Source organism: Nesoenas mayeri (genome assembly GCF_963082525.1).
Source record: "Nesoenas mayeri genome assembly, chromosome: 4".
Classification (NCBI taxonomy): Eukaryota; Metazoa; Chordata; class Aves; order Columbiformes; family Columbidae; genus Nesoenas; species Nesoenas mayeri.
Genome location: NC_137540.1, coordinates 68,923,898 through 68,947,126, shown reverse-complemented (window position 1 = coordinate 68,947,126; position 23,229 = coordinate 68,923,898). Strand labels below are relative to the sequence as shown.

Genomic DNA, 23,229 nt, shown 5'->3' with positions numbered 1-23,229 from the left:
AATTATGTGCAGGAGAGCCCCCAGTGTGACAGTTTTATGTGAGTAACTTCCACACCAATACATGCACAACACTCCGTAATGGTAGCAGGTACAATCAAATAACTTGCCCACCACAGGAGCTAGAACATCCCATATATTTGCTTAAATAAAGTTAAGAAATCTATACTTTTGGTCACATTTTAAAACACCGTAGCATACAGATCATCTTATTTATACTTGTCATGTCCTGTTGGATAATTTGTTTGAAAAACTAAAAATAAAATGTAATGAAAATTCCCCAATAGAAAAGGACTCTAATCAATCATCTAAGTGTCTTTGCTAGTATATAAGTGTACTTATGGGATTTGGTCTGTTTTCTTTTCTGAAAAAAAAAAAAGAAGATAAAAGCTCATTTTCTCCTAAGAGCTCCACTTTAACATGAACCTCTAGTCAGCCCAAGGTAACCCCTCAGCACCAAGCAACCACTGTGCTACTCGTTCCCAACCAAGCACAGCTCCACATACAAGTACTGGCAGAAACCAAACATTTAATCCAAGTCTCCTTCAAATGATGAAGTCAAGTCTCCAAAGGATGAATCCTGAACTATGTACATAGACCCTCTCAATAAATGCAAGCTTTATTTGTACTATTAAAGTCAGATTATACCAGTGCTGTGAACACAGTTATAAAGATCAAAATGTGCTTTGACTAGAAGGGGACAAGTAAAAGGCACATTTATATGCCAGTATAATTGTGGTCACTTTTGCAATTCTACAGATAAAACTACACTGGTAGAAACCAGAGCTAAAGTCATTCAAAACATTTTGCATCAGGGTTTGGCAATCAAGTGCCTTATGACTGCTCAACCAAATAAAAATGAACACTGCCTCAAGTCAACAAATCTTCCCAACCATCTATATTCAGATATGTGTCACTCAACCATTTCTAGGGCCATTTTTTATTAAGCTGCAATTGGTCTTGAGATGTAATAGTATCACTTCCCCCAAGTAAGTTATGCTGCTCAAAGGGTTTACTATGCAAGAGCCATAGGTCAGCTTCGACCTTAACACTTACATGGCAGAGAGTTACCACTTCCAGGCAGTGACAAGACACCACTATTTTTTTTTTCTTCACAATTTTGATAGTTTTTTCCTTCAGAAAGTTAAGATACTGTTTCGCCCAATCTCAAATAATGCCAAATAAAGATTAGCTCATGCCGGGCATGGACATTGACAATATAGCGAGTTAACAAAGCTGCTCAATCCCATCCTATGACACAAGCATAAATAAGCTAAACATACAGTGGGGACCATTGGACACTGGACATTACCACCCGCAATATTTTGTTATACTGCAGCTGAATTACAAAATAATCAAGCACTGACCGGTAGTGCTTGAAATGTCCATTCTTACAATAGAACCCATGTAGCCAAAGAAAATATTTTATACAATAAAGATCTGTGCCCTCATTTAATGGTAAACTGTGAATGACTGCGCAGTAGTCCTCTCTTCTGGTAAACTGCTTCTACCTGTAACCTTTCAGTTGTGATCTTTTACAGCATCAAACTGTAAGAAAACAAAAACACAGCAAAACTTTCCCTCCTAAAATCACCTTCCCCCCTCCCAAGATGTGGGAAAAAAAAAAAGTGAGTTTGACACCATCTTCTGTGTTAACTGAGCGCAGTTAGGTTGAAGAGCGACAACTTTTACTCTGGAGGGTAATAAGAAATGTCCACACGAATGCCGTTTTGTACAGTTGACATACTCTATGAGCTGGTTGACTCTAAGCTTGATTTGGTCCAGTCTGCTGTTGCTGCATCTCTTAGGAAACATTAGTTATAGGTTTGTACTTCTTGAATCTGGTCCATTCACCAGTAGCATAGTTCATTTCAAAGACTGTATCAACCAACATAGTGGTGCTGCCAGTGCCATCTGCCTTTGGTAAATCTTCTGTATGCTCACTAAGTTTAATTTGGATGATGTCACCTTGCTCTTGGCAAGGATTTTCTGTGGAAACAAGAGGAAGAACAAGTTACTAATTTCAATACTGTATTAGAAAAAGAGCACTTGATGGAGATCCTAAACCTTATGCTGAAAAAAACTGAAAACCCAACAAACCCCAAACTGAGCTTGCAATGTCACTAATATACAGTCACACAAAGATATTCCTCCCTCCATACATCACAGATTGAGTTTTAAGGATAACAAAACCAGAACCCAAAGGACAAACCCCAAGGCTAAAGTAACTGGAAGAACAACAAAAGGTGGAGTCAAACATGCCAATGCCATTTCTGCCTGCCTCAAGAACCATATGAGAAGCTTATATTTAATGGGATTTGGTAAACTTGAACTACCAGAGTTACTTTATTTAGGATACATTTTGTAGTTAAAAGCCTCAACAATTTTCAGCTGTTCCAGAAATCCACACAGGGTCACTGAAATCACTTTTCCAAGACTCAGTTCCATTCCAGCAGAAGGACTGAGTGTTACATCTCAAGGTGCTGAAATTGACACTCAGGAAGCTCAATATGGTTATGGTTGGCAGTTATTTACCCAACCTTCAGAAGATGCTGATGTCATTACTGAAGGAATCCATTATGTTATATACTTATCTATATATGCATATGGGAATATATAAAACATGCACATGCACACTTCTAAAATAATGTTTTACTTTGCATTACAAAAAAAAGTCCACATAGATAGAAGTTAAAAGTACACCCTCCTACTGCAGTCTGAAATAGCATCTACTACTAAGAGCACCATTAGTAATACACAAAACTTACTGTGAGCCCTGGGCTTCAAGAAACCCTACCCTGGTCATCTTGAGTAATGTATTGCATTAATCGAAATGCATGAGCCACATTTAGGCTCCAGCACTCCACTCCAGTGATAAGAGCCCTCACATACCAAATTAGAAACCAGAGCCAGTGCAGATGATAGAGTTCACTTAAGGACTCTTAATCTCACTCTCATCTTACATCTGATAATCTTCTGGGTATAACAGCTTTGATCTATCAAGCCCAATAACAACAGGATCTAGCTATAAGACAGCTCAACTCCTTGGAGTTCACAGCACCTGTGGTTACCTGAAGCCTCTGAGACAACAGCTGCTACATTTCCAATGCCAAGGACTCAAAGAGGCTCTGCACTACCCAACTTGGACCTCAACCCGCCATGAAAGAACTGAGATTTATTGGTCTTCTAGACAGACTACTAGGACAGTCCATTCACTGCTCTGACTGGCTGCTTTGTTTCTCCTCAACCTTAAGCCCTAATATTACATGTGTTCAGTTGTATATATATTGTATTTAGCAGCTGCTCTGACAGACTGTTTGACTTACTGGAAACAGACACTAAAGACCTGCTGACAAGTAGTTAGAACTGCAATCCTACAACTCCAAACTACAGACAGTTCAGAGCAAAGCAGAGAGTCCAGTATGCACAGAGTAAAGCTAAAGCAAGAGTCTTGCATTCACATATGCACATTTAGAAATGCTAGGCTGTGTTTCAAATTTGGGTATTCAAAAGTAAGCTAAATTAATCTTGATACATGCCTCTGGATCCTGCCATGAATCCAAGTATAAGAGCCTTTTCCGGCCTTGTAACTTTGTTTGCAGTCTTGAACATTTCCTGTGCAGCATACATCTGCTCCCTCTGCAACAGATACAACAAACAAATTTCAGTGGAGAAAACACTGTCAATAACAGATACCAGGTTAATAGCGACAGGCAAGCCTAAAAGTAAGGTGGAAGTCTGTAGACCTACAAAAAGTAAACAAAAAAAGCCTTAGGCTCAAGGGTTCCCATCTTTAATGCCTGCATCTGACATTTATTGCAGTGACAGCTCAAGTCTGAAACTGTAAAAGAAATATCACCTTTAAATAGTTAGAGAAACATGTGCCAAGTGATTTAATGTTTACATTATCAATTTTGTGTTCCTTATGGCATTAGGAAAAAAAGAGGAAAAAACCCAATGCTTCCTCTACAGTCCAAACCCTGCCTTGCAATAACTTCCGAGGATTTTATTTTTCCCTTTAATAAATGAAGCAGGGGTACTGAAAAAGGCACTCAGTTTCTTAAAGTTCAGATATTTCAAGCCAGGCTTACATATGTATTTACCAAAGTCTTCAAATCAGTTGCATCCTGAATTAGTTACCTGCTTAACTTCAAGTATGCACATAAAATATACCAACATATCAGCAGTAAGAAGCTTCAGGACATAAGTAACTGCTGTTTAGTTTCCTTCCCACTCTCAGGCTTTAAAAGATGCGTAATGAGGGGGTGAGGGGATGAAGAAATAAAGGCTTTCACGTTAGAATAATCTATAGATGTGTTTTCTCCTATTGTGGCCACAACGGGATCCTTTTTAGCAGCCTACATTACATGCAATTGGCTGGGCAACAGCTCCCAAAATTCTTTATGAGTGACACCACCTTATTTTATATAATAAATAGCAGTAAATAAAGACATCTTACTGTTACATTAGCATTACACAACTAAAAATTTGATTAACGTTTTTAAGACAGCAATACTAACAACAGAAGAAAACACTTTCATTATCTTCGGTTATTAAAAAAAAGCAGCCTCAATCACTCCATTATTCAAAGGTCAAGAACTGCCAACACACTAAATGAGATTTATAATAAAAATCTGCATTTTCCAATCTACAAAGGCAGCAGTCAAAAAGAACCTAGTTTTACTTACTGTGAGAGAGAGGCTTTTTTTCGGTGGTGGCTGTTGCTGAGTTTGGGGGGCCACTTGTGGTGCTTGTGCCGCAGGGGAAATGGCAGGAGGTGTGGTGGGTGTCAGGGGTGAGGTAGGTGTAGCTGTAGGTGGATTAGAGTTACTATTGTACATGGGTGTTCTTTGCTTGAATTGTGCAGGAAGAGTAGTGGTGGCATTTGGAGCTGCAGGCTCTTCAGTCTGCCTGTTAGTCTGCAAGGCCTCTCGTGCAGAGCCAGCTGCAAGCAAATCAGGATTGTTAAAAACATTCTAATTCACAAACAGGGATTAGCATCACTAACAGCCTTTGAAGAAAACTAAACATTCTGATTATTCCATTATTCCACAACTCAATATGAAGCATTAAGCTCCTCTCACTCAGTTACCCTTAGCAATAGACAACTGTGTGGCTAGCTGTCCAATATCGATTATACTATATTTAGCACCAAATTTTATGTTTAATGGATATCAGATTTATTAAAATGAAACCGCTTTATATAATTTTAAGCTTGTATTGTTGTAACAACTGTACCCTGACCCTACGAGGATTATGGCTGTACTGTTATGTAGAAACCAAAACCATAAAAATATTTCATCAGTTTTTACCTAACACAGCAGCAGTTTCTAGTGGAAGTGATAATTAAGTCTCAGCCAGTACCAAATACTAAAGATATAAAAATAGTTAGACATATGACAAAATGAAATGTAGCCTTCACAAATCACTAATTACTTAAACACGGACTGCTAAGAGGGTTAAAACTCCACAGTATTGACAAGTCTTAACTCTTATTTCATAAAGTTGATCTGTTCACCTGCACTTAAGGAAGGTACTATTCCAAACTGGCTGCAGGTGGCGATTACATATATGATCAGGTTACTGTGAATTCGTAAGTTACCATCTCTCCAGCAAACAGTAATTACCCAGTGCACACTCCAGCCAGCTACATTCTTTTACAGCTCTTAGACACAGGCACAGCTGCTAAAGTACCTTTCATGAATCTCATGAGGTTTAAGACATGCTGCTTACATTGTGTTCACAGCAGACTACAAGGCAGGTACAAATCAGAGCTACACTGATGCCTTTCAGATCAGATTTTGGAGAAGTCTACCACCATCCATCTAGACACAGACACAGCACTGGTTTTAACATTATGGCTATTATCCGTTAATATGCAGAACAGGACAGTGAACACTTGAGAGGACAAACATTTTTAACAGTTAGTTGTCTCTTCATTTTGTACAAATCTCTTAAGTTTAATTACTGGCTTCCTCTCAAGTCAGAATAACTAACTTGCATAAAGTAACATGTCTTAATTTTGCAACCTCAGATTATATGAGACCCAATCTGTGGATCTTCTGTGTGCATCAAGAAAACAGTTTTATGTTCCTCTTTCCTAGGAAAAGCTAGATACCCTATATTCCAGAATGAAAAAATAAGTTAGAAAAAACACAGAACAAAGACAACAGTGAATTTTAAACTAACTAGGCTTTTCCTGCTGTTCAATACAATGCCAATGCTCTGGAAAATAACACCAGCTGCCAATAACACCGATGTGCTCTCGGCTGCGTTCCTTCTAGAGATGCCAATTTTCTGCCAGAGGAAGATTTGCATGGACCTTCAGAAAGATTCCGAACTGTTTCAGGGCCAAGTAGTGTAATCACATTTTGCATATGCAAATGACCAACCTGTCACAGCTCACATACATAAAGACAAACATTATAGTACCAAATGGCAAACAAGCAAGAATAAAAATAACGCATTAAACTGAAATGTTGGTTCTGTGTTAGCTGCGAGGTCTGGTAATGAATCTTATCATGGATATCTGCTAGTGCAAACTGATATGTTCCTTTAAGACTTCACATGCAGCAGGGAAGCAAAAGTAAAACCACGTGTGTTATAAGTTAAAGGATTTGTACAAATACCATTTTTTTTACTATAGGTAATTTTCCAGAATTGAAAATAATGTAGCACTTTTCAAAATACACAGGAGCTCAGCTATTATCTATCATACTGTTCTAAAAAGGTAAAACGGTTGGCTTGATGCCAGCCTGTATGAGAGCTAATATGTACTCGCTTCTAGAAACACATTCAACTCTTGAAAGCAGCTGTTCTGTAAGTGCATGCATATGGATGTGCGTATGGAGTATATACTCTAGACTTATGTCTATTACTGGTGTCTCTTTAGGGATTAAAAAAAATGCTGGATTTCATATTACAGAGTAAGAAAAAAACAGTAAATTGCTTTGCTTGCTTAACTAGCAGTCATTTTAAGACTTAAAACAAGAAGAATTTTCTTTATTTAGGTTAAATGACATGTCAGGTTATGCAAATCCCAAAGGCTCAGTTACTGCAATGGATTTTTAGACTGCTAAGGTTAAGTTTCACTAGACTTGATGGATAGTAGGTTTGTAAATTAAAAGAAGAGCTAGACAGTAAAACTGTATAGTCAGAAGCATTAGGTCCTAAAAGCAAAAAAGCATCTTTTACCTGTCTGTGTTTCAGAGCTTGGGATATATGAGGAAGATGGCACCACACTGGGGGTAGCAGGTAAATAACTTGTAGAAGGTAGTGCAGGCTCATTGTTCAATGAGCCAAGTTTCTGTAAAACAGAAAAGAAAGCATTATAGTCATACTGCATATAATTATGTGCTGCTTCTGCATTTTAAATATAAATTTCAACATTAGTTCTGCTATGATATTACTTTTGGGAACTTAATTATGGACTCCTGTTAGTGTAAGTTTGCCATTTCAACCCTAACCCCCTATACAAACTTCAGACATTTGAATGACCCTAGGAGAAAAAAAGCAGCTTTTATTTCTCCTAATTCAGGTCAAAGTTGCTTCCAAAAGCACAACCTGAGCCAGTAAAAAATACTATTATGGAGAATGTACTTTTGCAAAGAGTCAGGCTGCTCTTCCTTTGTCCCATTCCTCAGTTAGTAGCGTGGAGACCAGATGATGAAATCTGTGCAGACGATGCTCTCTGAAGAATTAAGCTACAGAAATAAGTGATCTTCTGCCTGAGCAAACACGCTCTTCACTATCACCAAGCAGAAATCTGTGTTGATCTATGGGCAAAAGCCCTACTAAAATATCACCCAGGAGAATGCAAAGGCCTCTGGGACACAAGCAACCAGAAGGCAGCAGTAAAAGCACAGGTAAAACCCTGTTGCCACTGAAATGGGCAGCCAACATCAACATGACGGATGTCATCTACCATCGAGCCAAAGAAAATGCCACATTTTTGCTTAACTACACATGATATTGCACACATAGCATAAAGACAACAGCATGGTATCTGCAAAGATCCAACCTTATAAACATAAGGGGTTGACAGAAGAAGGAAGTTTCGGGGGAATTAAGTCCAGCAGATAAACCACTTAAGGTAGCCTTACTAGACAAAAGATATTCTGTACAATGTGGAGCTTGCCAACAAAAATACCCTTAGCATTCTGCAGAAAGACAGGCAATGACATTCACTCCTGACACAAGCTTAACAGTATCTGCCTATAGATGTTGGTTTTGGCATGTGTGCCATAGTTTGCTACCCCATAACCATGGGACCAATGTTGCATGTGCTTAACATGAGGCTCTAGAAAAAAAAAATGCCTGGCTCACCAGCCAGGCCACAGGCCTTTTAAATAGAGTGCTCTCCAAAGACAAGTGTTGCATGTCAACATACAGACTTAAAGAGGCAGAGGTAATCACAACCACTTTAAATTTGGAACAAGAGAAGACACTTCAGATTCAGGATGGATTTCTGAGTCCTGAGAGGCTGCAAGCACTGGGTGCAGCAGCCTGAAAGTATCTCTTAGTATCTAAAGAACCCAGTTGTCAAAATTCATTCCAGGCCAAGGCTTGCTGGAATAGAGCAGACAGTTTCTAACTCAGAAGTCAGGGGAGGACCTAACATTTTTCTATTATAAAAGCTATGTCCTGACTGAGAACTAACAAAGCTGTACCACAGTTTTTCCAATGCACCATTAAGGATAGGAGAAAAAAAAACATTACGTGCAACTCCTCCCCCAACACCTCGATTGAAGGTTTAGTGTTTTCAGTAGATCCTAAACAATTTCATTTCAAAAGAAAAGAAGACTGTTAGAAGAAGGAGTGGCGACTTATGAACTTTATGTTTTAAAAAGAATGAATTTATAAGCCACGAGCAATTTGGGCAGATCAATTCCACTGTATTTCTCCCCCTCTTCCAGTAGTAATGGGACTGGCTAAGTCTAGTTACAGACAGGTTTGGAGACCTCAGTAAAAGCTGTCTTCTGGATTAAGCATCAATTCTCAAAGATTACAAGCTAAAAGTTGAAAAAAGAACCACAGAAGGGTACTAGTATGTGGGTTCTTTTCTCAGGCCAGAAGACAGACGAGTTGTAAAGACTCCTGTGTTACTTGGCTGCTTATATTCAGCTGTCCTTCTTGGGCACAGACCAATGTCAAATGCTCCTCACCAAGACATTTGTGGGCACTGTTCTACCAAGGTCACAAAGGATGGACTCGCATAGTCCCAAACCTGCAGGAACTCCTCAAAATGTTTCTGCCTCTGTAGGGTCAGAGAGCCCTCCTGTCCCTTTCCTCTCTAACAGAAGGCTATAAAGCTCAGCTTCAGAAATACTATCCCCCATCACAAACTTAGAACAGCAGCAAGAAAACAATCAAAAACCTTAGCTTTATCCTGCCTTGAATTTTTTAATCTAGTTCAGTGAAAATATAATGGAATTTTGAAATAATTATGTAAAGACTTAAACATTAAGAGGCAGTTTCACCAACTTAGTAAGACACCATTCCAGTGTTTAAGTATTTCAGAATAACATGATCCATGGTTTCCTCTTTCTATTTTTTTTCTTCTTGTTTGATTTTTGTGTGTTTTGATTTTGTTTGGTTTTACCTGTGTAGACACAAGGCCAGCAGCATAATCTGGGGTAGCATTTTCTACTACAGTTTCTTCTTTGGTTTGCTTTTCCACAACTTCTGTATCTATTGCATTAAAAAAACAGTCAGTTCAAGGAAGTTTTCTGAATATTGAATGACATATACTTTTTTAAACAAAGATCTAAAAGTGCTTTCCTCAACGTCTGTTGAAATGTGCTTAAATAGATGCTGAAAGGTTGGTAGATTCAGTAATCTTCATACACAATTTCATAATCAACCCAATTATGAACTGAACCACAATGTATACCCATCAAGATAACACTGAGTAATTAGGCAGAATTGCCTAATTTTGTGATATTAGAAAGCATCAAAATCCAAGCAAAAATTTAATTGCAATTATGATTTTGTTGTCATACAGTACTCATTTTTTTGGTGACAAATACAAAAAGGTTGTTTTGAGACAAATATGGTGCCCAGCATATCTTCCTGATATGGTTAAGTAGAGCACTGCACTGTCACTTGACTTATGAGTAGTATATCAGATATTAATCACTTATTAAGACCTCTCAGCCAGAATTTTGGAGAGTGCTACAAATTTTTCCAACATTACTTTCAATTATTTTACTTGGCCACATGGCCAGTAGAAATAAGCACACCATGATAACTCAGAACAATTCCAGTCCAGAAGCCACTTACACACTGATGCGCTGTGCAAAGCACAACTGACTAGCTTCAATTCTTTCATGCAACTGAATTAAGTTATTGCCTGGGCACATGGCAATATGATTAGCGCATTAAAAAAAGTAAAAATCCTCCCTTAAAGCTCTTTTTCCCCCCCCACTTTTTAAAAGTTTAGCTGAAGACAAGTTTCTACAAGTGACGAACTAAATGGTACTACAAATCTAGACCCTGCTTATAGGTACATTAATAGCCTTGTTAAGTAGCATGCTATACTAACCTACTGTCTTTCTTCTTCTCTTTGCTTCACGGCCAGCACCTACCATATCCAGCTCAGAAATATCTAGAAGCTAAAAAGAAAGACAATTCTTAAATTTATGTAGTTGATCTCTAAATATTGTCCTTATTTTTTTATTTACTATATACAGATACTTGCAAGGAAAAGAACTGAGCAGGAAAGCAAGAGACTAAAAGAGAACACCTACCTTTACTCCTCTTTCTTTGCGCAAAGGTGTTCTCGAGGGAGGGATAGGAGTTCTGTTTCCAGAAGGACTAAATACACTGGGTGCTGAAGTACTCCTAAATGGCGCTTGTTTTGGTATTCCTTTGAGTGGTGCTTAGGGAAGATAAAAAAAGGCAACAATTGTCATATATGTTCAATGAGTTACAAAAAACAATAATAAGGAGTTCTTCAGCTTTTCCCCTTCTTAAGGCACACACCCCCTTCCCTTTAACTGCAAACGTTTACAATGTGAAACTGTCTATAATACATTAAATGTTCCTCAAAGGTCAGATTAGGTTTCACCCTTCAAACAAGGAGTAAGGGACAATCTCTAGGCTTATGCTTGCAACTCCATTAAGTAATCAAACAGATGCACTGCTGTCAAGATATACTTTCTGTACATCCATTGATGCTTTCCTTACTTAAAACAAATACAGTTGGAATACACAAAAAGGTATTGGGCATGAATGTTCCAAATCCAATTATTGCCAAACGTTGCTTTTTGAACTTTAAGATCTAGTTACTTGGTAAAACTGTATTTAACCACAGATTCTTAGCCAAGCTTCTGCAGGGCTAAGGGCTTGTAATCTATTGGAAAGGTAAATTACTGCTTCACAAAGCAGTTCAAAATTTTGGAGCTGCTGTTAGCAGAAGCAGTAGGATCAAATTTGGGTCTATATTGCAAACAGAAAAGCTGCTGTCTCAATACTTAGTAGAAACTGCTACAGCTGTAAGAAGCTGTCTTCCCCCAACTTTAGACTGTTACCTTTCTACCTCGAGTTTAATGTAAGTGCTGAAGACAGCATTCTTTCATCAACTGCTAAAAAATTAGGGACACGTGTATCTATCAGGTCTCTGAGCCTTCTGACAATTTCATCATACTGTGTAATCTGAAGATAAACACAGAATTTTAGTCTGAGGTTAGACACTCTGTATCCCTCTGTATTTTGTACTCAAAATCTCTCTGACCAATAAGTTTCAGCAGAGTAAACTCAACTTGTCCCATAACTCATATTTCCAGAGACCACCTGGCTCTAAAAGCCAAGTCTAAAATTAGCTTTATTAGTTCAACAGCTAAAAAGAAAGTCAAGAACTAGTGGTCACCTTCTATATTAGGACAATTTTTAGTTCAAATTACAAATAAACTTTTTGCATTTCCTGCATGAACATGTGGCAAAACTTTGCTGCTCAAAACCACATCTTAAATAGCATTGACATAAAGTATTTCATAGCTTGAAGCCACCACACCAAGAAGTCACTCAAGTTTTATACCTCAGCACCACACTGGTGGTCAGAGAAGTTATGCCTGTGCAGTGATTTAAAGTATGTAGCTAATTCTGAACCCTCCTCTTGCTCCTAGTTAAAAACTTATGTGAAAAAATACAAGCAGTTCAGGAACTTCAGCAAACAGTTGAAGTCTATTAATGTCAAGTTGAAGAATGACTGTGCATCTTTGTCATGTCCATTAAACTGAAGCCACTGTACAGCTCTGGCTGCAATGAGCACACTGACCCCTCTTCTTTTTCCATGCAGAATTACACAAATACAAGACAATTTCAGTCTACTTCACAGCATTACTGTGATACAGTCTGCTCCCTTTTGGAGTAACATGACTTAGTCAGGAGTTATTCCTGGAGTGATGCAAATTAAATTCTCAAAGTCTATAGACATGATCTAGCTGTGTACATTTTAGAAGCATGGCAGATATACTTGCCATTTAAAAAACCCCCACACTTTTGTTCTTTCTGACATGACACCTCAGAAACATTTCAATAGAAAGAGAGGGGGAAGCAGATATGGAGAATACTTTGTTTCAAAGAAGAATTACGTTTTTGTAAAAGCTACACAGTGATTTTACTCCTCATCAAGGCTATTTTATCAGATTTTCTTTCTGGGAAGTCATGAAAGTGAGCCATACTTGTCGTATCTATCTTTTTGACCAGCCCCCTGCCTTTGGCATGGAAAGGCACTCCTGCAGTCTTCTTGAGCTGTTGTGCAGTTTCTGTTGCTAAAAAGAAAAAGGGCTTTAGTTATTACAGAATCTGTGCTGAAAAAATACAATACATTGCTGCTTATGTAAAATGTTATTAACTAATACATAAAAAGACTGGAATAGCAACAAAGAAAGAATTATGTTTTAATTAAAATTCAGGTCATTTATATGTGGTAAAAACAGTATTTGGAGAAAATGCAAAAATCAATATGACTATGCAACTGACAATATGGTCTAAGCTAAAACAAAGTATCAGAGTAGACAATTTACTTGATATTGAAATAAAGTTCTATATAACATCATAAAAAGTTACAAATCTTGCATTTAACCAGACCAACTACTCAAGTAACATGCAAGAAAAGAAGCAAGCTGCTGCACCAGAACAGCAGGTACAGTGAACTGTTTTAAGATTGCTTAGTTCAAGCAGCTAGTGATACATATATGTACACATATGTTGCCTTTTGTTAGTGAAAACCCTCTTGGCTTCCACACTCCATACAGCCATACTGAGCAAAAGATAGCATTAATTAGCAGCTCTTGCTCTCTGCTGCAAAAACTATATGGCAAAATAAAACTAGGTTCTGATTTCAGTTTTGTTTCGGGAGCTTTAGCCAAAGCTATTCCTCACAAGTCTTCACAACGGACTTAAATATACCTACAACACAATATATCTGTGCTTCAAAAAGCTACAGCTTTTTTTATGCCTTGAAATCTGAACAGCATTTAAATCAAGATTAGCATTTTAATGTAAGCAAGGCCAGAATGACTTGCAGCTGCTGTTCCACACGTAATGGTATATCAAAGAAAAGAGTCAGCCCAAGCTTTCATAACTGAAAATTTTAATGTATATGCCCATACCAGAGAATTAGACTGAATATATATGTTCCTTTCACCATTTAATTCGTTACTTAATCTTATCAACTATCTGTAATACTACTTACACTTCTGCAAGAGTTCAGCTCTGAGAGTGGCACTTTTAGGTTTCCTTTTCAGCTGGAAATGTTTAACTGGGGGAGTAAGTGGCCCAGCTAGTGTTGTCAAGGCATTTTTGTTTAAGTATTGGCATTCCAAGGGCAACATAGCTGAAGTTTCACATTCACTTACTGCATAAAGAGTTAACACAATACACATGAGTATTAGCACCTCTGATAACAAATTACAAAAGATTTCACAACTAGACTGTATCAGTGGTTAAGTTTTACTTGTTTCAACACCAAGAATAATTTAGTTCTCATTATAACACAGTATATAACCAGTTATTAGAATGTTTGTTTTTCATGTGAGCTTCCTAAGAGATTCCATGTTAATTATACCTAGTCAAACTATAGGAATCTGAAATATGCTACAATTATCAGAGTAAAAGAATATAAAAGTGACTGAATTCTCAGATTCCTTAAAAATTACACATAAAAAGAAAACTACTAAACAAAAGTTCAAACCAAAAGTGTGAACAGACAAACGATTATTTGTTTATAGTAAGAAAACAATATGCTTCCATCTCCAAGTCATTTCATATTGGTGTGCTGCAATCCTTATTCCAATATAAGGTCTGTCTGTCAGTGCCTGAGGGCTTTTTCTAGGCAATGTGCTAAAGTAAACCCACTGAAGTAGGAGTAGCCTTGCATCACCGTTGACTACATAGTTTGAAGCAGCAACTGTACAAGTGCCTGAGTCAGTATTTTCAGCTGCTAGTCAGACATCAGCAGGACAACCCTTCTTGTGATCAGTTTCCCCTGCAGCACTTATTTTTTGGCTAGGGGGCAACTTTCAGCACAGATGCACCACCAGCCCATACAACAGTGGTGCTTCCACACACATGCTTCAGAAACAGAGCCTTACTGTCTTCTTTGGTACTACAGCATATGAGACAGAGAAATATATGAAAAAGCTCAACTTAATAAGCTGCAGGAAGTCCGTTATTGCCTATCGGTGCACATATAGCCTGTCTACAATACTAAAGAATCCACATTAACTTGCGTATTGTCCATCAAAACGCTCAGGGTAATAATACCTGACATGCAAGTTCTGATGAAGTGGGAACAGATAACTTAAGAAGTTCCCATTGCTCAGGTATCACAGTTCCCAGTCCAGTTAACATGCCAGCTTGTGAACTGTGGCAGTTATGAGATAAGACATACTGCTTGTCCTGATACTAACAGTGTTAAGAGAGCAAGACTGCCTGTGAAATGACAGGTTATTTTTTTAAAAAGGCATCACATTTCTGTAACTATCACCAACAGGAAAGGCTTACCTTTTTCTCTAAGCTCTCCTAAAATATCTTGAACATTGGGATTCTGTTCTTCAAGATCAAGGTTAAGGGAGCCAGTATCTGGAAAGGATTTTAAAATATCAGCTACCATTAAGACCCAGGGGTCTGAATCCAAGGTAGCGAGCTGGACAATTTCAGTCAGTGCCCCTTTCATCTAACAAAAAAAGAAAAAGAAAATCAGCCAATTGGAAACAGTTTTAAACAGTGTACAGTTGGATTTTAATTATTATTTTAAAAAGACACTAACATAAACATGCAATGTTTTACTACTGGGGAAGGGAAGAGGGGGACTGCTTCAACAGCACAGTTAAACATTAACCCTATAACTAAGTAAAGAATGAACCAAGATAATTTTTTTAATATGTTGCTTTTGGTCAATCTAACCCAAGTTTGTTTTGAGCTTTTGGCAGCTCAAAGCTTTGTTGAGCACTGAATGTTTTTGCTAAAAGCAATAGGCCTTATTCTTACATTACTTTCTACTTACATTCTACACTTATACTCCCAGTGTACCCATATCTTATATTCAGTGATAAGAATACACAACTAGAATACAAGAAGTTATTTAGAACAAGCATATAAATGAAGATGTGCCCCTTTCTGGGCTACAGAATAATACAGCAGACAGACCATATCTGCACCATATGAACATAAACTAAGTCCTCAAAATTTTACTTAAACTTAAGCCAAAATGCTAACAAGAACTGTGTTATTTGACAAAAACTAGATATTACAGAAGTACACCTAGCCTTCTAATATGCCACAAGTAACAAGACTTTCCATCTATTCCAAGTTTTCATAGTCAGAAAAGTTATTTTTCTTTAAGCCTCTATCTTGAAGAAGGAGAAATGCATAAGATCAATTAAAAAAATTCACTGTCACAGTAACTTTTAAAATTTCCTTTCATAGTGCCAACAGACCTGCTGATCAGTAATTAAAAAAAAATAAAATAAAATCAAGGTGACTACAGTCAGTAGTTTACACAGTGAATCTCTTAAATTAGTTGTTTTACTTCATTCACAGGTAAGCTTAAACCCCCCAAATAAGGGTGGAATGCTTGTTTTCTTCGTAAGTAAAATTTTATGTGGGCATTAAAGCATTAGCTTCACAGAACTAAGGTGTTTGAGATGTACTGTACATCTCTCAAGCCACAAAACATAACCGTAAAATTGCATATTTAGACATATTCTACCTGTACGGTATTAACACTGAAGAATTTACAAGCAAGTATCGGGGAATACTTGAATTTTGACTTTTCACAAGCCATTGTGGCACATAAGCTTAGTTATAGTCTACATGTTTCTGAACATACGCAGACAAACAAGATTGATCTTTACCATTATGCTGTATTTCTTTCCCTTTATTCAGAACCTGCCTTTTCTTATATGCAAAAGTTTAATAAAATAAGCTTACTCTACTCATACAACTCTAAGAAATAAAAGTTAAATCTCTGCTCTCCATTTTTCCCACGGAGCACTTTTAAAGCTCAGCAGAGGCAGACAAACATATTGACATTTCTCAATTCCTTTCACCTACGCAATGTTATTGCCCTCTCACTTAAGAAAAGTTTACACATGCACTATAGGGGCAGTTTGTCCTTTGCCCCTTGCATGTTTTAGCACTCATAAGGTGCTTGTGAAAAGAACCAGGTGAGTTCATCTGACTGAAAGAAAGCATTTCTCTGTAGCTTTAAGCTTGATCAACCCCTTGATGTGGTTTACCATAGCCACAGAAACACTATAAACACAAAAAGAGGGGAGCAGAAAGGAGACACTACAACAGTCAGTTACCATCTTCAGCAGCATTATTGACTTGCTCTGGATTAAACTGACCAAGTAACCATAACCATACACTGTTTAACATGTTGTCAAATTTAACCAACGCTTACCCAATGGAGAGAATCAATTTCTAAGGTTCTAGTCTTTATTCCCCTCCATTGCTTATTTCTTTCTCAGTAAACATAAAAATCCCACCTCAACTCCACACAGACTTGTCAGTCTCTCTACTCTAATCCTAAATGGCTCATCACAAGTCACTTCTACTACAGTGGATGAGAACAAGTGTGAAACTATCAAAACAAAATCCTTTATTCTCCTATTTATCCTATAGGAATTACAGCACTGATCTATGTAAAACACCTGAAAATTTAAAACATACCATGAAAGTTGATGAAGCTATGGTTTATTCATAGGTCTTCAACAACAAGCTTTTATCTGGACACCACTAATGCAGGTCAGAGTATAGAATGTAATTTTCTTCATCAAAGCAAACTCAGGCAATAGTTGGAGGAAAGATGTCTCCTGTATCCTCTAAATTTACCCTTCATATCTGCTCCAGGAAACTCCTATTTGCAACAAAATTTCAAATAGCTACACGTCTGTACTATGGATGTTCTACATAGCTTCTGTCTGGGCATGTTACATTCACACTGCTCTCAGGGCAGCTCAAGTTCAGGCAACCTACTTATGCCGCATCCCACTGCTTCACATGACTTCGAGACCCTAGCCCAGAAACAACTTGTTTGCCAAATACTGGGCAAATAACATTATCGCAAGGTCTCATAGCAGAAAGAACAGGTCACTGTCACACACAGGGAAGCAAAGCACAGTAACATGTACTGTGAGCTAACCTGAGACACTGCCTGAATACAGGTTTGCATTTAACAAGCCTGGATTTGAGTTTTGACTCAGGTTTGTCTTCAACTGGTGATTTAAATATATGTTCCCAGATCACTGTTGAACTGGCAGATGAAAAAAAATTTCATTTGTGGTTTGAGAATGCAAGAAATGCAACTCAAAATAACAGAGAAACCTACGTACAGTTTTTCTGCTACTTTACAGAGCACAGCCATAATCCCAAACTCTTAATTGTAAAAGATTGCAACACTGGGTCAGTCAGAGTCCCATCAGCTCCAACCAGCATCTTGCTAAGCATGAATGTCAAGGTCTGATGCAACATGTTCTGGCATTTCTCTCATCTAAAACTTAAGGACCTCAAGTATTTTTCTCGGCCTGCTGGCACATAAAAAAAAAAAGGCAGCACAGGGCATGACTAGAAACATCTAACAAGAAAGGATCAGGCAGGATAAAGTCTGGGAACAGAGACAGACAAAGGAAGATTAATAATGGCTGTGCAGGAAGAATACACAAAGAGCACCATGAGGAGGAGTAAAAAAGGAAATGTTGCTAGAAATATGCAAAATTATAGCTCCAAGATGACTTCTTGCAAAGAATTCCTGTTCATTTGCTTTATATTAGGTCTAAATTAATATATATGACTATACTTTAGGCAACTGCATCAACAGTTGGCTAATAAAGCAAATCAAGTTTTAATCTTTCAGAGGTCATAGAGAAGGTGATATTTATAAGGTATCTGTATTATTATAGAGCATTTTCATTAAGCTAAAAGCATTGGATTGGAAGCACATTATTAATATTTACGTAATACAAAACTAGGATGGATCAAATATCACTATTGTATATGTTTTGTATCTTAATAATGAAAAAGAGTAGAAGGGGCCAAGAGTGATATTAGATTAAATTATACCATATTACATCACAAAAGAATTCAGAATACTAAAAGCAGGCCAGAAAGATGCACAGCAGCCTGCCTGTTCTGAACAGAGATGGAAGGTAAGTGTCTTGTGTCCTCTTATTCTTTTCTTACTTCTACCCCACAAACACACACTTCCACGAACAGGGGACTCTTGATTCACATAAGGAGTGAGAAGAAACAGTCTTGACTTTCACGCTCTTGCAGCTACTGTAACAAGAGGGCAGGTCCCTGCCAGGATAGGGATCTTCCTCCCAAGATAATTCAGAGAGCACAGAAGCACAGAGTCCTCATTCCAGACTGGGTTGTAACATCAGAGTCTAACCCTGAACAAAGAAATGAAATGCTGGCACAAAAGAAAACTTGCACGTCCAAATGTGAATCAGGTTAGCAAGATTATAATATATAAAATAAACACAAGTAACTGCTCTGCCAAATTCACAGCTGAAACTCTGGTCAGCACTACACTGAGCTTGAGGCATAATTTCAAATAAGCACGATTACTTAGAAAGGAATTAGCTGATTAAAAGCTAGGGGGCAGGGAGATTCAAGAGTTAGTAAATTCTGCCCAGAGAATTACAGTGGGAAACTATATCTTTGATAAATACCTACAAAACACACTTAAAGTGAAAATGGGAGCCAATTATTCTTATTAGTCAGCGGGAACAAACATGCAGTAATGAGGTTCATAGCATGATAAAAAATTAGGTTTATTACCTATCCCACAGGAATATTAGGAGGATTAAGTCATTTATACCTATACAATATTTGGAGTGTTGAATGAAAACATTATGAAAATTGAAAGATATTACATTTGAGAAAAACATACTTAAGCAAAGTACTGAGCTTTCAAGAGAGCTCAATGAACATTCACTGGTCTACACTGAAGCTTTCACATAGACTTAGAAAGGACCAGAAGCCAGTTAAACCCCTTCTAAAACAAATACCACCACACTTTTCTTGATTCCTGCATAACTTTACTCAGATAGTTTCCCTTTTATTCTGTGCCTCAGTGAAAATGCTATTATAGAGGAAACCAGAAAAAAATATTTTGAACAGAAAATAACTAAGTCCAATCTGTTATCTGCTGAGGGGAGTATCACAGATTCATAGAATATCATTTAACATGTTACATAACAAAACAGTAACACATTCTGCATCCACCAATGAGATTCCCAAAGCTTTACAAAGCTGATGCAGTATGTTTTCCAATACTACTAAGTTTCCAAATGCCAGCTCAGTGCTTCTCACACATGATCGACACAGACTTGCACGTGGCACAGAACACACAGATATGACTTTCCAAAGAGACTAAGGAAGTACCTTTGCAGTTAAATCATTTTCAGATAGGGGCATAATTTCCAAATGAGGATTTAACTCCCAGGCAGCTACAGATATCCTACAATGGTGTATCTCTGCCAGCAAAGAGACACCATGTTCAGCACTCCACAATATACTGAGCAGAGAAGCACACATATACTGAGCACATACATGTGTTCTGCATATCATATGTAAGTTACTTAGTGTCCATTAAAATATAAACAATCTTGACCATAAGTTATGTCACAAATCTTCACAAATACAACCTATTTTAGCCAACTCACTGCACATGATGAGTACCTGATGAGACACCATCCCTTTCCATCAGCAGTTCAGTTACACCACCTATTTTCACCATTTTAAAAGGAACTGTATAATCATAACAGCAGACCCCTTAGCACTATTAAGAGTTTCTGCCTCAATATTTTTTTTTTTATTTTGAACACTTTTTAAGCCCTCCCTCTTAGTTTAAAAAAAAAAAAAAAAATCGCATGTCCCTAAAATAATTATGATTTTACAGGTGCTTTGCAAAGGACTGAAAATATGCTAAATCCCTAGATCTTGTTCCAGCATGCTCTGTAATTTACAACTGAATTCACAAACTCTATCAAAGAAGTGAGAAATGCCCAAATATTTTTTGTTACACAGTAACAAGAGCTTTATATTTGGAAGACAGCTGATAACTTGAACGATACACTAAAAAGCACAACTGACTTGCTGCTCTTCATGTACAATTTATCTCCACAGCTAAAAACCACACAGATCAAGTAAAGCTGCTGGTTAACATCTTCCTCAGAACCAGTTTGAAAAGTTTTTACCCATCCAGCAAACACTCTTGCAGCATTTCAACATCATCTCATTTTTGCTTGAATGTTGCTCCCTCAAAGAGCTGGCATGACCATTATTTATGAAGGTCCCTAAGCTTTTTTAAAGTCCTTTCTCTTCAGTGTAAAAAGATTGCTAATTTATTAGCTTTTTCTGAACACTGAAATACTAATTTCTTCCATGCTAGTTGGATTTTCACAGTACTTCAGAAGAATTTTGCATACTCAGAGTGCACACAGGCTTATGCATAGCTCCTTTCTAGCCTTGGTTATTTTGTCTGTCCAAAATACAACTGCATTTGTCACACACAAGGAAGACAGCTTGTGCACTGGACAGACACTGAACATGAACATCATGTTTTAAAAATTAAGAGTAAACATGCTGAACAACAATTTTTTTAAAGTGACACTAATTACAATTAACAGAGTGAACAATCACACAGATGCATGTGGCAAGACACTGACAAACTATTGCTTAAACATGATGCTTATGTATTTTCAGCTTAGAAGCATAAAAAAGCTGAGCATACAATAATTCAAGTTACATATGGTCTCTCCACACCCTGCCTAGTATATAAATATATTAATCCTAAGCAGCAGCTGTGTCCTAGCCAAGAAAGAGACTAGTGCAAGCACTGCTGAGCACACTCCACACAATAAGGTGAGGATTAACAACGCACCACCTCCGTGATTGTTACCAGGAATCAGTACCATACATGGTAGGAGAGGAATTCCTTGAATCTGGCTGAAGAAACACTTCCCAATTATTCTCCCACTGTTCCCTCCAACATCAGTAGCTGCTCACTGGTCAGAATAAGCCAGCTGCAGATGAGGTAAGGTCCAGGGCCAAGTGAAGAAGCTCACAGAGCCAGCTTGTTAACTGCGGTAGAACAGTAACCAAAAGCACCAGCTGTTCCCAGAAAGGTAAAGAGAAACTAAAAAATGGATGGCAACCTTCCTCGAGGAAGACCAGGCCGCAGTAAGGAGGGGAAAGCACTGCTCAGTGCAGACCCCAGATCTTTCATTCCCAAAGTTTCAGCACTTGCTGCTGTCCTTAAATCTGCGAAGTTTGACTTGGGACACCTACACAGCTGCCAGTATCAAGAAAGGAGAGTGAAGGAAGCCTGACACACACGACTGTTCCTAAAGGATCCTGCCTCTACTTTCTAATCCTAGAGTAAGCACTGCCTCAGAAAAGCCCTCTTCCCCAAAGGCACCCAAATCGTACCAGTACACAGCCCTACAACTACGAGTCTGTGTGGAGGCATAAGAGTGGTTTCGGGTTGAAACTGCCTTCAGAAGACCATTGCCAACCAGAGACTCCCCGAAGAGAAGGAGCAGCAGCAAAGCTGCCACTGACTCCCTTATCACCGGGAATCCCAGCCCTTCCCCTCACACCAAGGACCGAGTCCTCCGAGCTGGGCCTCAGCAGAGCCCCCTGACAGCTCAGACCTCCAAGAAAGAGAGCGGCGGGGATGTCTGCGGGCAGCAGCCTCACATCTGCCCTTGAGGAGCTGCCGCCGCCCGTTCGCCCGCCCGTTCCACCCGCGCGGGACGCGGCAGCGCGAGGCCGCGGCGTCTCCCCTCCCCACAGGCTCCGTGTGGTAAAGGCGGGCGGGGGAGGTGGTGCCGCCGCTTCCCTTCTCCCCTCACGCCACCTTCGACCAACCTCTCCCCCCCTCACACGCACCCCGCTCCGGTTGAGCCTCCCGCGCAAGCTCCCACCCGGCTCTCACCTCATCCACCGCCCGGCGGGGCAGGTGCAGCATCCCCAGGAGCAGCTTGAGCTTGACGGCCGAGGAGAGGCCGTGGAAACAAAGGCGGATGTTGTCGATCACCGAAGCCGTGAGCAGCGAGGCAATGCTCGGCGGCGCCCACAGCTCGTCTGTGGAGCCCAGTTTGTTGTGCAGCCACAGGCCAGTGTCGCTTTCCCGCATCGACGCCATCTTGGGAGCGGGGCGAAAAAAGAGGGGATTCTCCACGGGCATTTTATGAAGACACCTAAAGGGAGGAAGGGAGGGGGTAAGGACCCCTGTGGGTCGCCGTTTTGTTCGTAAGCCAAAATGGCGGCGCCCAATGAGACTGCACTAGGGAAGGCGGAGATTCTGCCGTAACCTAAAATGGCGGCGTCCAGACGGCGAAAAACTGCGAGTCTCTCCTCATCTCTCGCTCGGGTGCAAAATGGCGCCCGCCGCAGCTTTTCTTCCGTATTGCAAGATGGCGCCCCCTCACCGCGGGAAGCTTGTCTGCCAGCCCCGACTCGTTGTCCCTCACAGTTCGCCCTAATTTCTGCAGGGCTCTCCCCGGCATTAGATACCTAAGAGCCTGGACCGGGGTGCCGAACCGCCGCGGCGCCAGACTGCACAACTCGGATGCAGGCCGGGGCCCGCCCCTCCCCTCCGAGAGCGCTGCCCGGCTCCCGCCTTCCCTTTCCCGCCCGGGAGCCGCCTCACGGGCTCAGCGCGCCGAGCGGCGGCCGCTGGAGGCGGGAGAAGCGCTGAGGGCCCCGCTG

At 39.3% G+C, this 23,229-nt stretch overlaps 1 protein-coding gene across 1 annotated transcript; it reads right to left on the bottom strand.

Moving 5' to 3' along the window:
* Positions 1–352: 352 nt before the first annotated feature.
* Positions 353–22,941, bottom strand: NELFA (negative elongation factor complex member A). The gene is made up of 12 exons (XM_080343411.1): positions 22,833–22,941; positions 22,454–22,718; positions 15,007–15,178; positions 13,697–13,858; positions 12,681–12,770; positions 10,746–10,876; positions 10,541–10,610; positions 9,599–9,687; positions 7,192–7,303; positions 4,686–4,942; positions 3,537–3,636; positions 353–1,986 (listed from the first exon to the last, which is right to left on the bottom strand). Exons 2-12 carry the CDS (start codon positions 22,703–22,705, stop codon positions 1,802–1,804), a joined length of 1,620 nt encoding a protein of 539 aa, XP_080199537.1. The 5' UTR covers positions 22,706–22,718; positions 22,833–22,941; the 3' UTR covers positions 353–1,801.
* Between the last annotated feature and the right edge of the window lie 288 nt (positions 22,942–23,229).

What these genes read in the sequence shown, in the direction of transcription:
- NELFA (XM_080343411.1), bottom strand. Translation starts at nt 22,705, where the DNA reads ATGCCCGTGGAGAATCCCCTCTTTTTTCGCCCCGCTCCCAAGATGGCG. An exon ending in GAGAAGAAGAAAGACAGTAG is followed by an intron (nt 9,688 to 10,540) that starts GTTAGTATAGCA and finishes TTAATGCAATAG; the next exon opens with ATACAGAAGTTGTGGAAAAG. An exon ending in ATTCATGGCAGGATCCAGAG is followed by an intron (nt 1,987 to 3,536) that starts GCATGTATCAAG and finishes TTGTTTCCACAG; the next exon opens with AAAATCCTTGCCAAGAGCAA.